Below are 20,256 nucleotides of genomic sequence, written 5' to 3' on the forward strand. Positions count from 1 at the left end.
GGTGTGAGCCACTGTGCCCAGCCCCAGGCTCCTCTTAAAATCATCCTAGGACGCAGATGGGGGTCAGGCCGGCCTCACTCACGGGAGAGGTCCCAGAGGGAGGTCACAGAGCCCAGGCCCACAGAGCTGTTCCAAGCACCTGGAACAGTGCTTCATTAATCATGAATTCCGCAAGAGCATCTTCTATAGGCCACTGTGTCCTCACTGCCTGGAACAGTGCTTGATCAATCATGAATTCCACAAGAGCGTCTTCTATAGGCCACTGTGTCCTCACTGCCTGGAACAGTGCTTGATCAATCATGAATTCCGCAAGAGCGTCTTCTATAGGCCACTGCGTCCTCGCTGCCTGGAACAGTGGGGGTGGTGCTGGGTCCTCTTCCCACTGCAGGTCGCACAGCAAGGCTGGAGCCTGAGACAGGGTTCCCCGCACCCTGAGGCTCACGTAGCCCACCTGGCCTGGTTCCACATGAGTATAGCTCAGGCCCCAGGGAAGGGCAGAAGTGGACAGGCAGTGCCCTGGGGCTGCCTAAGATCCGTTGGTACCTTTAAAAGGTTCTCTGCTTGCTTTCATCTGCATGTGCCCCATAACACTCGAAGGAGTAAAGAGGATGTAGAGAAAAGTACCGCGTTTTCCTTTTCCCTCCTTCTGAAAGGCCTGGGCCCTGGCATCTCTGTCCCCGTCCCCGTGGATCACAGCTGTGTGCTGGCTCTCCCTGCCCTGCCAAGGTAGAAGCATTCTTTGCGTTTCAGGCTGTGAACTGGGCCTCTTGAGATAAGTGCTGTAAATGCTCCTTTATCCTGACATCCCGGCCCTCAGTGCTGTAAAGCCTCTCTTTCCCGCTAGTTAGCCTTTACGTAATGGAGCACAATTTATTTTTATTCTGGCCTCTTCACAGCTGCTTCCTGTGATTCCAGGAGGAGGCAGGTGTGGGGCTAATGTGGTGAGGGGGTGGCTGTTCAGGCACCAGTGTCGTGGATGCCTTCAGCGCCCTGGGACACCCCACTGGGCCGGGCCCTGGGCAGCTGCCGCCGTATCCTCTCTGACTCCCACTTGATCACCTGCCGTTCTCCTTCCTCTCTTGCCCCTCGCCGAGGCCTTGAGAGCCCATCAGCAGCAGGCCTGTGCCCCTGCGTCCCTGCAAGGTGGTAGCAGGTACCTCTGAGAGGGCCGCTTCTGCCCAGAGCAGGGTTCCCAGGGGTGTGGAGGAGGGGCCTGAGGAGGGCCGGCGTCTAGGCAGAGGGGAGTTGCTGCTTCCTAGGCAGGTGCTCCTGGTCAGTGTGGCCAGAGTTCAACGTCCCCAGGCAGGGAAGGCAGGAGCCAGGGCTGTGGGTGGGCTGGGCTCAAGGCCTCCTTACAGTTTGGCTCTAAGCGTGGGGTAGCACTGGAGGCCAGCGGGGAGGGCCTAAAAGCCTTGCCGGGGCTACCCCAGAGAGCAGGGCTGCAGAGCTGGACTCCATCTCTGGGCACCCCTGGCACAGCAGGCCTTGGGCACACAGCAGGCCGGGCTGGGCGGGGGACGGGGGCCTGGAGCGCTGAAGGCCGCATCACTGCCTCGCCTCAGCCCATGCACTGCTGTTGCAGGTCGGGCCTGAGAACAGCCCGGGCAGTGCCTGTGTGGTCCCACAGGACGGGGTCGGGCACAGAGCTGTCGCCTCTCACCCTGGGGTCTCTGCCACTGGCTTCTGGGGACTCTGGGGGGAGCCTGCCCAGGATCCAGGCCCACAGAACCCAGTCCAGAGGAACCCCGGGCTCTTGGCTCACTTGGGAGGACACCACGTGAGAGCAACCAGCAAGAAAGAGATGACATCTCCAAGGCGGAAAACCCATCTTTTATTTATTTAATCCAAACCATCGTGTGAATTATTCATTCACGTTGATGTAAGCCACTGAACTACAGAGATAAAGGGGGGGGTCAGAACGCTGGCTTGATCTGCCCCAAGCTGAACGGACTCCGTCGAGGCAGCCTTGTCTGGAGGATGGACCCCTCCCTACCTGGACAGGAGACCGGGGTCAGGGCCCCCTCGCCTCCGAGGGGCTGTGTGGCATGGAGGAAGGACCCTTCCCCTCCAGGGCCCTGGGTTTGGCTGTCAGAGGGTGAGAGAGTGGCCCCAGGAGTGAGTGCAGTGGCCCCTGCTGCTCCCAGCCGCATGGGTGGTGGTCTCGCCTCTGAGAGGGAGCCCCACACACCGCCTTCCTCACCCTGGGACCTCATGCCAACCTGCCATGGGTGGGCAACGCAGCCCGGAGCCCCAGAACTTCCAAACGTCTGTGAGCGACACAGGCAGCTTTGAGGTCTATCGGAAAACAGGGCTGTTTCCTCCTCCAAAGTCAGGCTGCATTTATTATCAAAATCTAATTCTTCCCCTTTGGACGCCTGAGATCTATCAAAGGCAGCACAGGCCATGTTAGGGTGAAATATGGCCTCTGAAATGCGGTCTCTGCGTTCTTCCTTCCGCATGTGGCAATTCCTGCTACCAACAGCCCCGTCTTCGGGAGGATCAGCCGAGGGATGCAGGGAAGAGTATTGGGGTCAGAACTGCCAATTAACCTTCAAATTTCACAGCCTCATTGCTCGATTCATCAAGGGCCCCAGGCCTCGTCCTACTGGAGGGGCTGGCCTGTGGAATAACAGTGTCCCCCAGGGCTGTCTTTGCCAGCGACGGAGGGAGGAGGCCAGGTCGGGGCGAGGGCCGAATCAGTGCCAATGCTGCCATCCCACAGGTGGACGGGTGCCAGGGCCCCTCTGCTGACAGGCCTGTGGTGGTACAGGCCCCATCTCCTCTCAGCCCCTGACATCCGGATGCCGCTAACATGGGCCCTGCACTGCTGCTCCTTCCAGAACCCATGGCAGGCAGCGCCCTTGCTCTTACAGCCAAGCAGCGAATCTCCAATCTCCGTGAGCCTGGGTGTCCTTGTGTGTGGATTGGGGATCGGATCGTGTTCATAGCTGTCATAGCCAGGCAGTGAGTGAGCTTGCACTCGGAACGTGCTGCTCGACTGAGCTCATGCCATCAGGGGTGCCCAGCGGCCCTGCGCTCTCGGTGGTGGCCTCCAGTGCGTGATCTGGCCTAACGCCTCTGAAGGCTGCTGCCTGCCTGTGTCCGTGTTGCAGGCAGAAGTCCTGGGAGATGGGGTGAAGGGGTAGGTTCGAGGTCACAGGTCGGGGAGGCAGAGCCGAGCTGGAACCGCGGCCCCTCCCGCGTTCTCCATCTTCCTCTGCAAACTTGAGGGCTTCTCGTTTGCACCTGGCTCCCCTGTCCCTGCTCACCTCCAGGAAGCAACCTGGACTGCATCATCCACCTTAAACTGGCCCATCAGAGCCTCTTCGGGCCGCTGTGCACAAACTCCCCAGCAGCCCCTCTCTCACTCGCTGTGACCTGGCCAGCAGGCACTCACACTGCACCTTCCCTCGCACTCCCCCAGAGTGGACTGTGGGGGACTCCACACCCTTCCTGGGGCCTTCAGACCCATCTCTAACTCAGGACCAGCCTTCCCCCGGGCACTGCCTGGAGTAGGAACCCTTGTTCTTTCAAACCATGTGGCCGTGGTTGACTTCAACGTCCTCTTTCTCAGCCTAGCCAGGGAGCTGACCATCCCGTGCCTGGATGTGGGTGCCTACACCAGTCCTGTGATTCAGTCCCTCATCATAGTGGAGGGAGGTTGGCAGCTGGCCCAGCTCCCGTGGCCTGCAGGAGAGGGTCCAGCGGGCTCCCGTTCCCGCCTCGAGCAGTCCCAGGGCCCTGGAGGGCTCCCCATCGCCAGCTCCAGACAGCACTGCTGGGAAGCACCTGGCCTAGGGGACGGCTCTGTGTGCGTCTAAGTGGAGCCAGTCCTGATAATTAACGGGGGGATAAATCGAGGTTTAATTACTTGGAAGGCGTCTCGGGTGAGAGATTCATGATAATCGCTGTTATCCTCCTGATGGCTCTGCTCAGCGGTTCCTCCCCAAGCAGCCGTAAACCCTGGCGGGCGGGGCGCGGGGCTGTACCCTGAATGGTCACTTAGAGCCATGTCAGGGCAGTGGGCCTGGGGGTGCCGCCTGTCATCTCACGATGGCCTGGCCTCAGAGGTGGCTGGCAGGTAAAGCCCTGGGGCAGTAGGACCTGGAACGTCCAGGTGGCCTCCTGCCTGCCTCCCTGTTTCTCGGTGCTGGCTCCTGTGGGGCAGGTGTCCAACCTCAGAAAGGACCCAGGCGGCAGCCTGGGAACGGATGGTCAGGATCACTGGGCGGCGTGGCGGCCCAGGCCTTCACTTTGGGACCCACATCCTCAGCACCAGCTCCTCACAGGGTTCTCGCCTAAATCGCTGGAGTGTTGGGGCAGGCGAACCCCGAGTCATGCCTGATCCTGTGGCTTCCTGGCAGTGACCCCTGAGTCATGCCTGATCCTGTGACTTCCTGGCAGTGACCCCCGAGTCATGCCTGATCCTGTGGCTTCCTGGCAGTGACTGGGGTGGCTCCAGGTGTTGTCACTCTGCCAGCCGAGGGCTGGTCCCTGTGGGGGGGCCCGGGCTGCTCGTAGTCTGGCTCTTATAGTTACCGTTCTTAATGCAGTAACTTTATTATCACCACCACCAGAGGGTCAGCCTTTATCAGCTCACCCCTCACTCCTGTTTCCTCACACGTGCCGATGGAGGCTGGCTGGTGTGACACGGGGACCTGCTGTGTCCCTGGGCAGCCGTCACTCCCGCCTGTACTCAGCCTCCTCCCTGCCCTGGCCGCTCCCAGGTCCCCACCCCTCCGGCCTAGTGCTGCACTCACTGTCTCCTTCTGTCCCTCCCGCAGAGCTGAAGAAGCAGGTGGAGAGCGCCGAGCTGAAGAACCAGCGGCTCAAGGAGGTTTTCCAGACCAAGATTCAGGAGTTCCGCAAGGCCTGCTACACACTCACCGGCTACCAGATCGACATCACCACAGAGAACCAGTACCGGCTGACCTCACTGTACGCCGAGCACCCGGGCGATTGCCTCATCTTCAAGGTGGGTCCTGTGTGCGACGGCTCTCTGGCTGTCTCACTCTCTGTCTCCTCCCACAGGGAGATCCAACCGTAGCCCTCGGCAGAGGAGCAGCCTCACATCCAAAGGGGATGGTGTGGAGGGCTGGGCGGGAAGGAGGTGCACTGGCCCGTCCTCATCACCACCTGGGGCTTCTCAGCCTTGGGCCAACCCTATGTGGCTTTGCAGCCCCGGACCCCCTGGGTGCGGAAGGCCCTGGGCTGCCCCCTGACTTTCTCGGACTCTGTCTGTCGCGACTTGGGCTTCGTTCCATGAGGGCTGCAGCCGCAGCCGTGTGTCAGTGTGTCCAGAGGCAGCAGTGCCTGGGGAGGACTGAAGTCCATGTGGGGCCGGGGCAGGGGGCGCCTTCCAAGCCGCCAGGCTGCGCAGTGGGACAGTGGCCAGAGGCCAGCGCAGGGCAAGGTAGATAGACTAGAAGAGGAAAGGAGAGCCGGCCGCATCTCCACACTTGAGTCCTGTGAGCCAGCAGGCGCTGTTCTGGTTTGCTGGTGAAGCTGGACTGGGTCTGCCGTTGTGGACATGAAGAGTCCTCGGGCGAGCAGGGTCTGGTAGCAGAAATCGGGGTGTTACATGTTGACCCTCAGGGTGGAGGTGGCCCCACACGGACCTCCAGCAGCTGGAAACCCAGGGCGACAGGGCTTGTTCATCACTGCCCCAGTGAGCTAACCTCCCGTTCGTGAAGATGGTGCTGTCGGCCTGGTGTGGCATTGTGGCCCCGGCATGACCTCGCGGCCCCGTCTTAGCATGTGGCAGCTTCAGGAAGGGTGGAGAGGGCGGTGGCTGTGGGAGATCAGGACAGGCAGAGACGGGCCCCACCTGGGACTGCTGTGGTCTGGAACGGGCATCTAAACAGCCTGCAGTCTGCAGCCTCTGCGCGTCTTTATAGAACCGAGAACCGACTTTCATTTGTATAAAAGCTGTACCCAGTGCGGCCTACGCATATCCGTCAGCATCTCACAGCAGTGAGCTGTGCCTTAGCCCGGTTCTTCCTGCTCCTTCTGCACAACCTGCTCGTCTTCACAGCCTGCGCCGCACTGGGGCACAACCCGCCTGTCTTCACAGCCTGCGCTGCACGGGGGCACAACCCGCCCATCTTCACAGCCTGCGCTGCACAGGGGCACTGCGCCAGGCTTGCTCTGCATTACTTCTGGATTTCCTGCTTCTCAGATCACATTCATCCATTTCTATACTCTTGAAACTCTCAAACCTTTGAATAATAAAAACACACCAAGTCTTTAAATAAGCTATCAGAAATGTACTTCTTTGCTTTTGTATAATTCTGTATACTTTGAACAATTCACAGAGGTGTTTAATGCATTATAGAAATTCCATGGGTTTTGAAAATGATTAGGTATTAATAAAGGTGTATCACGAACAGTTATTACTTGACATATCACTCGTTACATCAACATTTACAAATTAAGAAACAGCGTTTTCCCCGGATCCCTGCGCGTGCTGTAGTTGAAGCGATGATCTTAGGAAGACTAACTCCAGCGGAACCTTGGGGCACCCTCCACAGTGTTTTCTGTTTAGAGTGTCGAAAATCCAAAAGAGGGAAGCAAGCCACTCGTCATCCTCCCGCGAAAGGCAGCCGCTGTCCTGCTTTGCCGTGTTTCCTTTCGGTGTTTTATACGTAGGTATGTGCGTAGGCATGTTTGTTTACACGTGGGAACTCGGGAGCCTGGGGTTCCATTGTGTGTGCTCCTGTGTCACTTTTAAAAAACACCATCAGCAAGTAGCTTCTTGACCACTGTAAGGCCTGCATGGGCTTCTGAAGTGCAGCCCTGCCTGAAGTCCTCAGGTTTGCTGGACACCAGGTCCATCCCCGTCATACCCTCGAGCACAGGCCCTGCCGCTCTCCCTGCTCGAGCTAGCATCTCAGCTCCCTCGGCCCTCGTCCCCCTGCCCGGGATCCTGGCCATGGCAGGATGTTGAGAGCAGAAGGCTTGGGCCGGCCTCAGCTTGCCAGTGGCCGGGCCTTCAGCCCCCACGGCCTGGGCAGGAACCCGTGCCCTCCTCCCCACCTTGGAGCCCTCTCAGCCCTCAGGCTCCTGAGGTCAGGGAGAGGCAGGAAGGGGGCCCCAGGAGGAGGAGGCAGGCGGACAGAGAGCCCAGGAGCTGGCCAGCTCCCCAGCCCTGCTTGCCCCAGACCTGAAGGACACACAGCGTACGGGAGGCCTGGCTTGCCCCGAGGAGCCGCGGTTCCTGCAGGGATGTGGCCTGGGCCCCGCAGCTCTTGCCAGGCGTCCCGCCCGCCTTCCTAGACCCTTGTGATCTGGAGCCTTGGCGCCCCCACAGGCCGCCCCCTCACTGCCCATGCTCCAGCCCTTGCTGGCCCTTCTTTCCAGTGGCAGGCCTGGTCTGACCTGACCTTCTGGACCATGGCCTGTCCTGGCCCAAGGCCTGTGTGAATGTGACTTTGTGGCCCTGAGGGCTGGGTGTGCTGGGTCAGAAGCCATGGAGCTGAGGCAGCCACCTCTGGAAGGACAGACGGTCCACTGGCCCAGTGCTCCACCAGCAAGGCCTGGTGCCCACAGAGGCCCCGCTCCCCACCCTCCCGGCTGCCCACCATGCCTGCTCTGGGCCGTGTCCCGGGGGCTCGCTCAGGTGGACAGTGTCAGGGAACGAGGTTGCTCTTAGCTTATGCACTTTCCCCATGTGTAACATGCACTGTGTTTTCGTGCTTGAAGCTCACAGGATCAGGGAGATTAAGTAAAGTATGGAAGGGCTTTACAAGTTGGTGTTTGCAGGCAGGGCTGAGAGCCCTGGGGTGGGCCTGGCACAGGGAGCTCTGGGCAACCCAGGCAGGGGGCTGACTCTAGGTGAGCGTGTGGGTTGGTGCCCAAGTGCAGCTGTTGCTGGGGGGTGCCGGCTGGGCCTCTGCCTCATCTGTAAGGCAGGTACAGTTATGTCTGACCCACAAGAGTAAGTGGGTCCATGTTCCTGGCACACCCATCGTGGTTGCCGAGACCCCACCTTGGTCCATCAGTTTCATTTCTGAGCAGTGAAGTCCCCGCAGGAAGAAGCTGCCAACTTGTGCCTGCATCTGTCCCTGGAACCCCAGCACTAAGGCCCACCTGCTCCATCCTTTTCATCTGGGCCCAGCTCGCTTGTAGACGCCTTCTCCAGGAAGCCCCCCTGGGTTCCCCAGACGTGGGACCCTTCCGCTGGCTTCCCTCCTGGGACACCTGCCACCTTGTGTTTTTCCTGACAGGCGACTCTGCCGGAGGTTTTATTCCGTTGGGTTAGTTGTCCTTTGAGGGTCCTCAGGGTGCCTAAGTGTGTCCCTCCACCGTGCCCCTCCTGTGTTTCTTCCCCACTGCTGGGCGCCTGGTTCTTAAAGATGCTTTTTGCTCCCTTTCTCTCCCAGGCCTCCTTTCACAGCCTCTTTCCCCCAGCCTCACCCAACCCCCACCCTCTCCTCCTACTCTTCCTCCTCCCTCTCCCACTCCTCCTCCCACTCCAGACTCTGTCCTGCCCAGCCGACGTGCCCTGCTGACAGCTGCACCCAGCACCCTGCTTGCCCCCTCCCCACTTTGGAGGGCTCGGGCCTCCCAGACCTTTCTGCACCCCATCTGGTTGATGTGGAGGGATCTCCTGCTGGAAGGATATGGGCCTTTAGAGCATGTTCATAAGGGCTGACACTAGGCATGCAGCCTCACCTCCCCGTTTCAGTCTCCTCACCTGTTGAGTAGAAGTAACTGTGGCTCATTTCAGAGGCTGCAAGAGGCGAGTCTCATAAGTGCCGCCTGTGGAGCTGGGGAGGGGTCATGTTGCACCAGGATCCCTGTTGGCTGGTTCAGCTCCAGCCCACGGTGCACCGTGCTTCTCCCAGAGCTGTGACTAGCTCTGCTGGCCCTGTGTGTCCCAGTCCCTGCAGACCTTCTGGACGGCCTGCAACACTCGAGCTTTCAAAGGCTCCCTGTAAGCCGACTCTTCCCAAGTCCTCCTCCGAGCTGCCCTTCGCTGGGTGAGGCTGTTGGCCTCCTGAGAAATCCTCCCCCTTGGGTTCCAAGAGGACAGCGCTAGAGCTGCCAAGTCTTCTGGCAGGAGCTCTGACCAGGAGATCAGCATCAGTCCTGCCCCATCCACCTGTCATTCCTGCCTCCTTTGTACCCAGGACACCATGCTTGGTGACAGGAGAGGCACTTGTACTGTTCGCAGCAGCTCCATGCCCCCAGCTCAGGGCCTGGCTTATGGAGAGGGCGCTCTAGGGCTCTGCCAGACAGACAGAAAAACAGGTTTCAGTGGAGCAAAAGGGAAGAGATAAACAGTGAACAGACAGCAGCCAACCTGTAGGGCCAGGGCTCATGTTGGCACCTCTGCCTGCAGATGGTCACTGACTCCTTGGGGCCATGCGGCGGTGGCCTCAGTCTCCACTGTCCAGAGGAGAGATAAGAGACACTCTGCAGTCACCTTGTCCCAGGCAGCTCCTGACCCTGGTGTGCAGCCTTGGCCAGGCCACTGCGCTCCTGTGACACTCAGTTTCCCATCTGTCATGAGGAATGTGGTCTGGGTGCTCCCTGGGGGCCCTGACCCTGGCCTCTTGGCTTCAGAAAGGCATCCCCAGGGCGCTGAGCATCACTAGGTGTGCCCAGGAGGGTCTTCCCTGAGCTGCCCTCCTGAGATAGGGCCATGGAGGGCAGAGGCCAGTGTGGGAGGGCAGGGAGAGCAGGGAGACAGGCCCCTGCCCCACCCACTCCAGCTGGGGGCTGGCATACGTGGCTCCTGTGCTCCCAAAAGATCTCGCGAAACCCCAGCCTCCTGGCCACGTCATTCATTTATCTGATTTTCCCCCAAATGATTCTTCAGGCAGAAAGGGGGCTGCAGACAGAGTTAGAAATAGCCGAGCCCGTTTCCAGTTGAGCGGGTTCCACAGATGTGTGCTGGGATAATTGAGGGTTTGCTGCACAGTCCCCCGCCGCTCTGCTTCCCATCCCAGCCGGGACTTCCCATCCCAGCCGGGACCAAGCCTCTTGTTGCCGCGTGGGTGGAGGGAGCTGGCTGCCTGGGCTGCCGTTTGGGGGAAAGGCAGGCGTATCTCAGCTCCAGCTCTTCCCAGCGGGAACCTGCTGCCTCTGCTCCTCTCCCTCCTGAGAGGAGATAGAGATTCCAGCGTCCCTAGAGCTTCCTGGGAAGGCCATACCCTGCCTGGGCCTGGAGTGGGGAGGCTCAGCTCCTGGTCTCTCCATTCCAGCTGCACTCCTCCCAGTGGTTCTCACGGAGTTCTCCCCACCTCCCTTTTCCCCTCTTCTCAAGACCCAGGGAAGGAAGCCTCCTGTTATGAGAGGGAGAAAATCAATGGTAAGAAGAAGTGGAGTGACCAGGCTGGGGGCACAGAGCAAATGCAGTTTGGGGCAAAACCGTGAACTTCTGGGGTCCGGGAGACACACTGGTTCCAGCAGGCTTCTCGTTCCTCGCTGTCCAGGGCCTTCCCCAGCTCAGAGGCCTGCAGGGTGGGCGTCAGGGCCAGAGGCGTGGACGGCACAGATTCCGGAACTGTGCAAACCCGGCATCACCACTGTGCGTGACTTCACCATTCAGCGCAGTAGGCCTGTGGCTATGTCGACCTACCAGGTTTGTCGTATGGATGAGGGGGAAAGATACACAGGTCCAGCTTCCCTGATTCGAAAACCTGAAATCGGAAATGTTCCAAAATCCACAGCTTTTTTATTGTGGATCTGTCACTCAAAGGAAACGCTTAATGGAGCGTTTCCGATACCAGATTTTCAGCTTAGGGATGAATATTTGCATGACATGCTTACTCAACCAGTAGGCATGTAATACAGATATTCCAACAACCGGAAAAACCAGAAATCCCAGACACTTGATCCCAAGCGTTTCCCATAAGGGATACTCAGCACTCACCTGTGTGTATACGTGTAAGTCTAGTACGGTCTCGCTTCACCGGACGACAGGGATGCATGCTGTGGAATGTGCTGTTGGGCAGTGTTGTCTTTGCAGGAACTTCCTAGAGTGACTTACACAAGCCTGGGCCGTGCGGCCTCCCGCACCCCTGGGCCGCATGGTTTAGCTGGCTGCTGCCAAGCTGTGAAAGTGTGCAGTGCATGACTGTGCTGAATGCATAGACCACCGTGGCACAGTGCTAAGCATCTGCATGTCTGTGCGTGTTTAAATATGGAAAAGGTGCCATAAACATGATGTGTGAAGGGTGGAATATGGTGCACCTGCATAGGGCGCTTACCGTGAACAGAGCTCGCAGGGCTGGCGGGTGCTCTGGGTGAGCTGGTGAATGAAGGTGAGTGAGTGTGAAGGCCTAGAACATTACTGTGCACAACTGGAGACTTTATAAATGCCGTACAGCTTAGGCTACACTCAATTATTAAAAATATTTTTCTTTTCTTCAATAATAAATGAATGGCTGGGCACAGTGGCCCATGTCTGTAATCCTAGCATTTCGGGAGGCTGAAGTGGGGGGATCACTTGAGCCCAGGAGTTCAAGACCAGCCTTGGCAACATAGCAAGACCCTGTGTCTACAAAATATTTAAAACTTAGCCAGGTGTGGTGGCACCTGCTTATAGTCCCAGCTACTCCAGAGGCTGAGGTGGGAGAATTGCTTGAGCCCCAGGAGTTAGAAGCTGCGGCGAACTATGATCGCGCCACCGCACTCTAGCCTGGGTGACAGAGTGAGATCCCATCTCTAATAATAATAATAATAATAATAATAAAATTTGCTGTAACTTTTTGAGTTTATAAACTTTTTAATTTTATTTATTTATTTGAGATAGAGTCTCGCTCTGTCACCAGGCTGGAGTGCAGTGGCGTGATTTCGGCTCACTGCAACCTCTGCCTCCCGGGTTCAAGCGATCCTCCTGCCTCAGCCTCCCGAGTACCTGGCATTACAGGCATGCGCCACCACACCCAGCTAAATTTTTTTGTGCTTTTAGTAGAGACGGGGTTTCACCATGTTGGCCAGGATGGTCTCAATCTCCTGACCCGGTGATCCTCCCGCCTTGGCCTCCCAAAGTGCTAGGATTACAGGTGTGAGCCACCGTGCCCAGACTATTAACATTTATTTTGTATGACACTTAGCTTAAAGCACAAGCACATCGTACAGCTATAGAAAAATGTTTTTGTACAACAGCCTTCCTGGGAAGCAGAAATAACCCCGCGCCCCTCCTCCTTGTGCCGGCCCGGGGTGGCGCTTCTGTGCACCCATTTTTCCCTCTGCTCATCCTTGCTGCGTCTGCCGGACCTCAGCTGGGGGAGGTTAGGAGGCTGGGTGGGCAAGGAGGTGGCACAGAGCCCGCTGCTGGTGTCTGTCTGATCCCGCCGGGGTCCCGCACAGAGCTCGCTGTTGGCGTCTGTCTCTGATCCCGCCGGGGTCCCGCACAGAGCTCGCTGTTGGCGTCTGTCTCTGATCCCGCCGGGGTCCCGCACAGAGCCCGCTGCTGGCGCCTGTCTGATCCCACCGGGGTCCCGCACAGAGCCCGCTGTTGGCGTCTGTCTCTGATCCCGCCGGGGTCCCGCACAGAGCCCGCTGCTGGCGCCTGTCTGATCCCACCGGGGTCCCGCACAGAGCCCGCTGCTGGCGTCTGTCTGATCCCGCCGGGGTCCCGCACAGAGCCCGCTGCTGGCGTCTGTCTGATCCCGCCAGGGTTCCGCACAGAGCCCGCTGCTGACGTCTGTCTGATCCCACCGGGCTCCCGCACAGAGCCCGCTGCTGGCGTCTGTCTGATCCCGCCGGGCTGTCTCACAGAGCCCGCTGCTAGCGTCTGTCTGATCCCACCGGGCTCCCGCACAGAGCCCGCTGCTGGCGTCTGTCTGATCCCACAGGGGTCCCGCACAGAGCCCGCTACTGGCGTCTGTCTGATCCCACAGGGGTCCCGCACAGAGCCCGCTGCTGGCGTCTGTCTGACCCGCCCGGGTCCCGCACAGAGCCCGCTGCTGACGTCTGTCTGATCCCACCGGGGTCCCGCACAGAGCCTGCTGCTGGCGTCTGTCTGATCCCGCCGGGGTCCCGCACAGAGCCCGCTGCTGGCGTCTGTCTGATCCCGCCGGGGTACCGCATTCTCACTGTTGCATGGACTGCGGAACTCCCAGACAGGAAGGCTGTGCACGTCCCCAAGAAAAATGAGAACGTGGGCATCAGGCAGGGTCCAGACTCCTCTAGGGCAGCAGGTTGGCCCTGGGAAATGATTTCTGGCCTCAGCTCCCCAAGTACAAAGTGGGGCCCGTGAGCACTGCTTCTTAGGTGCTGAGCGATGGTGAGCTGATAAAACAGCACAGGTGGCCTCGGTTTCAGGGCTCCCTCCTTCCTCACGTCTGCCTCCTCCTCTCCGCGACGCACCTGTAGCGGCTGGCACAGCGTTGGGCCTCGGTGGAAACTGGCAGGATGGGCTTGTCTGGTGTCTTTGCCCGTTATGCTGCTCTAAAGGAATATCTGAGGCTGAGTGGTTTCTAGAGAAAAAGGAGTGTATTTGGCTCACAATTCTGGTGGCTGCTAAGTTCAAAAGTGGGCATGTGTGCACCTGGTTAGGGTTTCAGGCTGCGTCCACTCATGGCAGGAGAGGAAGAGGAACCGCCCATGTGGGCAGAGATCATATGGCAGGAGGCCAAGGGGGTGGGGTGCCAGGCTCCTTCTAACAACCAGCTCTCATGGGAACAAAGAGAGAGACCTCACTAGTTCCCTCAAAGGCAGTACCAGGAGGTGGGTGAGGCCTGTGACCCCATGACCCAGACACCTCCTCCCCATAGGCCACACCTCCAACACTGGGGATCCTATTTCAATATGAGACTTGTCAGGGACAAACCAACAGTACCCACACCAAAGCGCGTGGTCCTGGGGTGAGACCCTCCCGGGGATCTGAGCCCATCATACCCACACCAGACAGAACTCATGGTCCAGGGGTGAGACCCTCCCGGGAATACGTGCCCCTCCCAGGAGACGATTCCCCATTCCTGCCATAGAGAGGGGCCAGGAAGGCTCAGGTCCTGTGTGTCTTGAGAGTGGAGGCAGCTCCACCTCCCAGCTGCCTTCTCAGCCCTGTGAGTGGGCAGCCTTCAGGGCACCGCCAGCCTGGGGCTCAGAGCCCAGCTGTTGCTGTGGCCTAACGAGCTGTGGCAGCAGGCCCCCCAGCTCTGAACTTTGGAGTCTCATGGGTGGCTGGGCCTCTGCCTGGGTGGAGTGAGGGGAAGGAATTAGCGGGACCTGGAGCCACCATGCTGGCGCTCGGAAGGTGAGGAAGGGCCGAGCCACAAACATGGCAGGCTCAGCTGACAGCAGCAAGTGTCCTGCCAGCACCCGGAGCCTGCAGAGGGCATGCGGCCCAAGCCCTGCATGAGTCAGCCCCGGGGGAAGATGCGTGTAGCTCCAAGGGCCTTCCTGGGTAAGCCTGCGGAGGCCGCATGGCTGAGCCTATTGCCTCCGTGAAGCATCTCTCTGCGTTGCAGGGAATGTAGGAGATGGTGCAGGGGCGGCTCCACTTGGGGAGAGCATTTTCGGAACCACCCATCCAGGCTTGGCCCCGACAAGGCTCGGGATGTGTGGCTGGGCTGCTGTGGAGCCCCTGGCTGGGCCCGGCCTGGGGTCCAGAGCTGGCGGGGTCCTCCTGAGGGACCCTAGCAGTACAGAGGCCAGGAAAATGGCAAGAGTGGCCCTGAGGATGCCACCTTTCCTGGGCACACCAGCCACACCATCCCCCAGCCTCCCCAGCATCTGTGGCCTCGTCCGAGTGTTTGCTGAATGGAGGTGGTCTTTGGCGGTGTCACTGCTGGTCAGCCCCCGTCGGGTGGTGGGAGGGGCTGGATCCAGGCCAGAGCTGCCTTGGTGTGGATGTCGCTTGCCTCTGCCAGCCTGGGGACCTGGACACATGGCTTCACCTCCTCAAGCCTTTATGTGGGCCTGGATCATTGCATCTTCCTGAGGGTCATGGTGATAGTGCCCTTGACCAGTATGTATGCAAGTGCCAGGCACGTTTGGGACCCCATATGCCTGCCACAGGGCCCTGAGTGGATCCCGGCCACTGTCTGCCGACTTCAGGCCACAAAGAGCTGCAGGTCAGCAAGCGCATCATAGAAGCTTTCGTGGCTCATCAGTGAGAACTGTAGGGCAGTTGCCGGAGGAACAAGTCAACCTCTCCTGTCCTAGGCCCCGCCCTCACACTGGCCTCATGCACACTCCCACTGACACATGGACATAAATACATGCCCATGCATGCACAGCCACCCACATGCATGCATGCTCACACATGCACAGACAGCCACACGCATGCATGCTCACACATGCCCACGCATGCACAGCCACCCACATGCATGCATGCTTACGCACACACAGTCACCCATGTGCATGCACACACATGCACAGGCAGCCATGTGCCACACACACGCGGGGACACATGCACAGGCAGCCACACACACGCATGCATGCACACACACAGGCAGCCACATACATGCACTCATGCACACACATGCACAGGCAGCCACATACACACATGCACACACTCAGGCAGCCACATACATGCATGCATGCTCACACATGTACAGCCACATGAATGCACACACACACATGTTCATGTAGGCACAGCCACCCACATGCATGCATGCTCACACACACGCACAGGTAACCACACACATACATGCACACACGCACAGGCAGCCACATACATGCACGTATGCACACACGCATGCACAGCCACCCACACACATGCATGCTCACACACATGCACAGGCAGCCACACACATGCACACACACACATAGGCAGCCACATACACGCATGCATGCACACACACACACAGGCAGCCACATACATGCATGCGCACACACGCACAAGCAGCCGCACACATGCACACATACATGCACACACAGCCAAGTACACGCACGCATGCTCACATACACAGGCAGCCACATGCACACACATGCTCACACATGCACAGCCACACACATGCTTAGTCAGCCACATGCACGCATGCACACACACATCCACAGGCAGCCACATACACACATGCATGCACACACACATGCATAGGCAGCCAGCCACATACACTGATGCATACACACACACAAACAGGCAGCCACACACACACATGCACACACTTGCACAGGTAGCCACACACACACATGCATGGTCACACACACACAGGCAGCCACATACACGCATTCATGCACACACATGCATGCACACACACAGGCAGCCACATACATGCAGGCATGCTCACGCCTGCACAGCCACCCACACGCATACATGCTCACACACACATGCTCATGGTTGGCCTCTGTCTCTCCTGGGCGTCCTGTGTGGCACCTGCTTCCATGATCTGGATCCAGGGGCAGGGAGGGAGAGTGAGTCGGGCAGCGTGGGCCCAGCCAGAGTCCCCCTAGCCTGAGCGAGTGTTTCAAGGGCTGTGAAGGCCCACGGTGTGCAAACCACTGTGTTAGAAAAAGAGATATGGAGTCTTCCTGTCCTCCCCACCACTGCCATGCGGTCACTGACAGCCCTGAAGCCTTCTCACCAGGAACCTGTGGGGCAGGACTGTGTGAGAGAAATAGCTCCCCGCACCACTTTCTGGAGTCCGGCTGCACACCCCAACTGGCCCCAGGGAGCTGCTGGCCTGGGCCAGGAAGGGTGCAGGGCCAGGGCCACAGACCTGTGCGTACTCCTCAGCTGCTGCCCCGGCCCTGCAGCAGGTCTCTGCCTGTCTGCACACGGTGCCATGTGCCTGGCCACGGCTGTCACCAGCAGAGCAGGGCCTGCCCAGGGTCACCCGGGTTGCAGGCCCATGCCCAGGCCCTCCTTCCTGCCAGGCTGGCCCAGGGTCCTGCTGACCCGTGCTGCCCTGGAAGTGTTGAGAGCAGAGAACTTGAACACACCCATATGCCTGTTTGCAGACACAGTGTGGCGTGCGAGCCCGAGGCAGGCCCGTGCCACCGTGCTGTCCCACTCAGCCGCCCGTTCTTGTCACCAAGCCCATGCAGAGGTGTCGACTCTTGAATCGAGATCTGCTGTCCAGTTGGGGCGTGTTGACACAGGCTGAGATTTGCACAAGATTTATCACTCTCAGATGAAGCATCCGCTTTGCTGCCAACAGGTGTAGACATGACCTTGGTAGCTGCCCTGTTCATTCCTTCTGAAAGAGGCTTGTGAATAAGTGGGCATATCTGCCAGCCCACCATCTCCCGTGCACTGATCTTACACAGATCAGGACTCAGGATTCCAGGCCCCGGGAGGGGCACTTACCCCCAGAGGACAAGCCCCTTAGACAGTGACTAGCCCTGTGCCGTTCCAGGCCCAGAGCTTGCCGCCAGGTGCCCAGAAGTGAACCTGGCCCTCACAGCGCTCCTGGGCTGACGGGAAGGTAAACACACCCATGGGTCTCTGCAGGTTGCTGGGATGAGGCTGCCCTGATCTGCGGACGAGGGCTGGTGAGGGCCCAGGTGGGGCAGTCATGGTGTGGAGGCAGTAGGACCTCGTGGAGGAGAGGAGGCAGAGCTGCTGGTGGCATAGAATGGGAAGCCAGGCATGTGGCCCCCAGGGATGGGGCCAGAGATGCCAGGCGGGGGTCCCTGCTGGGGTGTCTGCCTGCCCTGTTCCATCTTCCTCATTCCTCTGCCAAGGAGTGGGCCCACCCGGCCCGGGGGCCAGGCTGGAGGGAGAGAGACAGGACTGGAAGGGCTGAGACAGGGAGAGGCTCTGGGCGCTGGGCTGCCGAGCCCTCGGGGATCTGCCTCTGCTGCACAGAGCAGCAGCCAGAGCCTCGGGGCCAGGTGAGTGGGCACCTTGGGGTTGTCATGGCAACAGCTCTTAGCCAGAGGTGGATGGAATTGGGGGGTTGAAGGCCGGGCATTCGGGAGCCCATACCCTGCAGGGCCACTCAGGAAGCAGGAGCTGCGGTGGCCCACCGTGGGACAGCTCCACGTGTCACACATTCACCTGGAATCTGCCCTTCCGACCGCACCCCTGTGGCCCCCACAGACCCGCAGCCCAGCCCCCTGGACTTGTCTCCTGTCTGAGGGCACCGACCTCCGCCTGGTGCTCACTGCTGTGAGTTTGAGCTTCAAAGCCCTCGTTAAGCCCTCTTCATCTTTCTCCAGGCAGAGCTGGGACACAGGGTTTTTGGGGATAGACCGAGAACAAAGGACCCGAGAGAGGGATGCTGTGGTGTGGGCAGAGGGCACGTGAGAGGCAGCCCTTCGTGGAGCTCTGGGCAGGGAGTGGTTCCTGAGACCAGTTCCTTGAAAGTAGTGTCCATGTGTGGGGGTGTCCGTGCAGGGGCCTGGAGCCATCTCTAAGGCGGGAGCAGCGAGGTCCTTTGTCTTCCCCTGTCCTGCTATGACTCCACCACGTGGCCTCTGCTCCTGGGCCGCTGCCTTGGGTCCAGTGGTGACGACTAATTACTTAGGTTGTTGGAGAAGTGTGCTCACCATTCACATGTATGGGTTTTGACCAACACAGGTAATCTCATGCACAGTGATCTCCGATTCTAAAGCCTGTTCCCGGAGGGCGACGTGAGGGGTGCGCCCCCCACCACACTGTGTCCCCAGAGCAGCTGCCCCACGCCGCAGAATGCCCTCTGCCCTCTTGCCCCACGGCCTGCCCCGCCTGTATCTGAGGGCGCTATGCTCTCCCTGCTGTGGCTCAGGCTGCCCCCAGGGCTCTGACCTGCGGGGCAACGGACAGGAGGCCTGGGCTGGGGGGCCCCAGGGCGCAGGTGTGGTCCGCTCCACACAGTCCCCCCACGTCAGACCAGGGGTCCTCCACCCACTCAGACAACTCCCCTGCTGCCCAGCCCCTCTCGGGCTGTCTCACCGGGCCACTCTCTGTCGTCTCTTAGACCTGGTGACATTTTGGAATGGAAATGAAGTTCGGTAGTGATTGGGCTGAGAGGCAGGAAGATGCAGTGGGAGTTTGGGCCGAGAGAAGGTCAGCAGGATCGCCTCGGGGCCTCCACGCGGTGGGGAATCCCGGCTCGGCCCCTGACCCGGCATTGCTCCTCGAGAGCATTGAGGCCTGGAACTCAGCCGGGGGCGCTGAGGCTGCGGGAGTCCAGGGCTCACCTCAGGCTTCCCAAGCCAGAGGCAGGGGAGCTGGTGGCTGTCCGAACATGTGGGTGGGTGGCTAGGGGTGCACCGGTGGATGGCCAGGGGCGTGCTCTTGGGCGCCCAAGTGTGAGGGTGGGTGGCCATGTCTCTTCAGCCAGGGCAGCTGCGAGCAGGGCTGTGCCACCAAACACCATGTGTGCCTCGGCTGCCTCCCTCCTGGCCACTGGCGCTGCCCCTGCCCCAAGTGGAGACTGGCCCAGCCGCCAACCCTGGCTTTCAGTCCCAGTGCTGCCTCCTGTTGGCCACGTGCTCTCGAATGAGCTGCTCGCCCTGGCATGGTTGTGAGGATCGAGCGGTCAGATGCAGGAGAGTCCCCAGCTGGCTTTGTGCTGTGCAGCGCGGGGCCTGCGGTTCCTCCTCCAGGCTCTCTTCTGCTGCACATGGTTCTCCTAGCCCGGGTATCCAGGAGGCTCCCTGTCCTGACCGTGTGTCAGGGCCTGCAGGTCAGATTCAGCTTCACTCAAGGCTCCTGCTCCGGTCAAGTCCTGGAACTCGGAGCTGAGAGTTGGTATCTGGTTTGAAGCTGTCGGTAATAGAGACACGTGGTGGCTTCCTTTTAATACGGCCTAGGGCACCCAGACCACCCTCTGAGCCTGGACCCGTACCCTCTGCCTCGGCCTCCATGAAATCAGGCCTTGGGCCCCTTGACCCCAGCCACGGCACCCTCTTTGCTGCCCTGGGCAGGGCAGAAGTGTTTTGTGTGGATTGTGCCTGAGGAGGTTGGAGATATCAGAGGTCAGGGAGCTGTCCGTCCCCTGGTGCTGAAGCTGAAGTCAGAGCGAGGATCTCCAGGACACTGGAGCTTGGCCTTCAGGCAGCAGCCAGTGGGGAGCTGGGCTGATTCCCATGGAAATCGGCATCCTGCTGGCATGGGCAGCCCTCCCCATGACTCATGGCCCCAGGCGTTCAGAAGAGACTGCTGCCTCTGGAGAGGAAGCTCATACCCGGGGCCATTTGTGATTCACGGTTTGGTGTTAAGGAGCTCCTACGTACCAGGGGTCATTTGTGAGTCAGGATTTGGGTATTAAGGAGCTCATGGCGGGGGCGGGGGTGGACGTTTGTGATTCAGGGTTTGGTGGTTTGGGTACCTGGGGCCATTTGTGATACGAGGTTTGCTGTTAAGGAGCTGGTTCCTGGGGCTGTTTGTGGTGCAGGGTTTGGTGTTTCTCAAGACTTCAGTTCTCG

General features: G+C 59.5%; 1 protein-coding gene across 13 annotated transcripts in view; it reads left to right on the forward strand.

Annotated features, from left to right (window-relative positions):
- MAD1L1 (mitotic arrest deficient 1 like 1) overlaps positions 1 to 20,256 on the forward strand; it is a 408,622-nt gene that overhangs the window by 319,839 nt on the left and 68,527 nt on the right. For all 13 annotated transcript variants that reach the window (XM_063631057.1, XM_055262343.2, XM_063631054.1 and 10 more), the window contains one exon: positions 4,785 to 4,975. In XM_063631057.1, coding sequence (XP_063487127.1) covers positions 4,785 to 4,975 — 191 coding nt within the window. The remainder of the gene's footprint in view (positions 1 to 4,784; positions 4,976 to 20,256) is intronic.

The sequence above is a fragment of the Symphalangus syndactylus genome, chromosome 22 (assembly GCF_028878055.3).
Source record: "Symphalangus syndactylus isolate Jambi chromosome 22, NHGRI_mSymSyn1-v2.1_pri, whole genome shotgun sequence".
Classification (NCBI taxonomy): Eukaryota; Metazoa; Chordata; class Mammalia; order Primates; family Hylobatidae; genus Symphalangus; species Symphalangus syndactylus.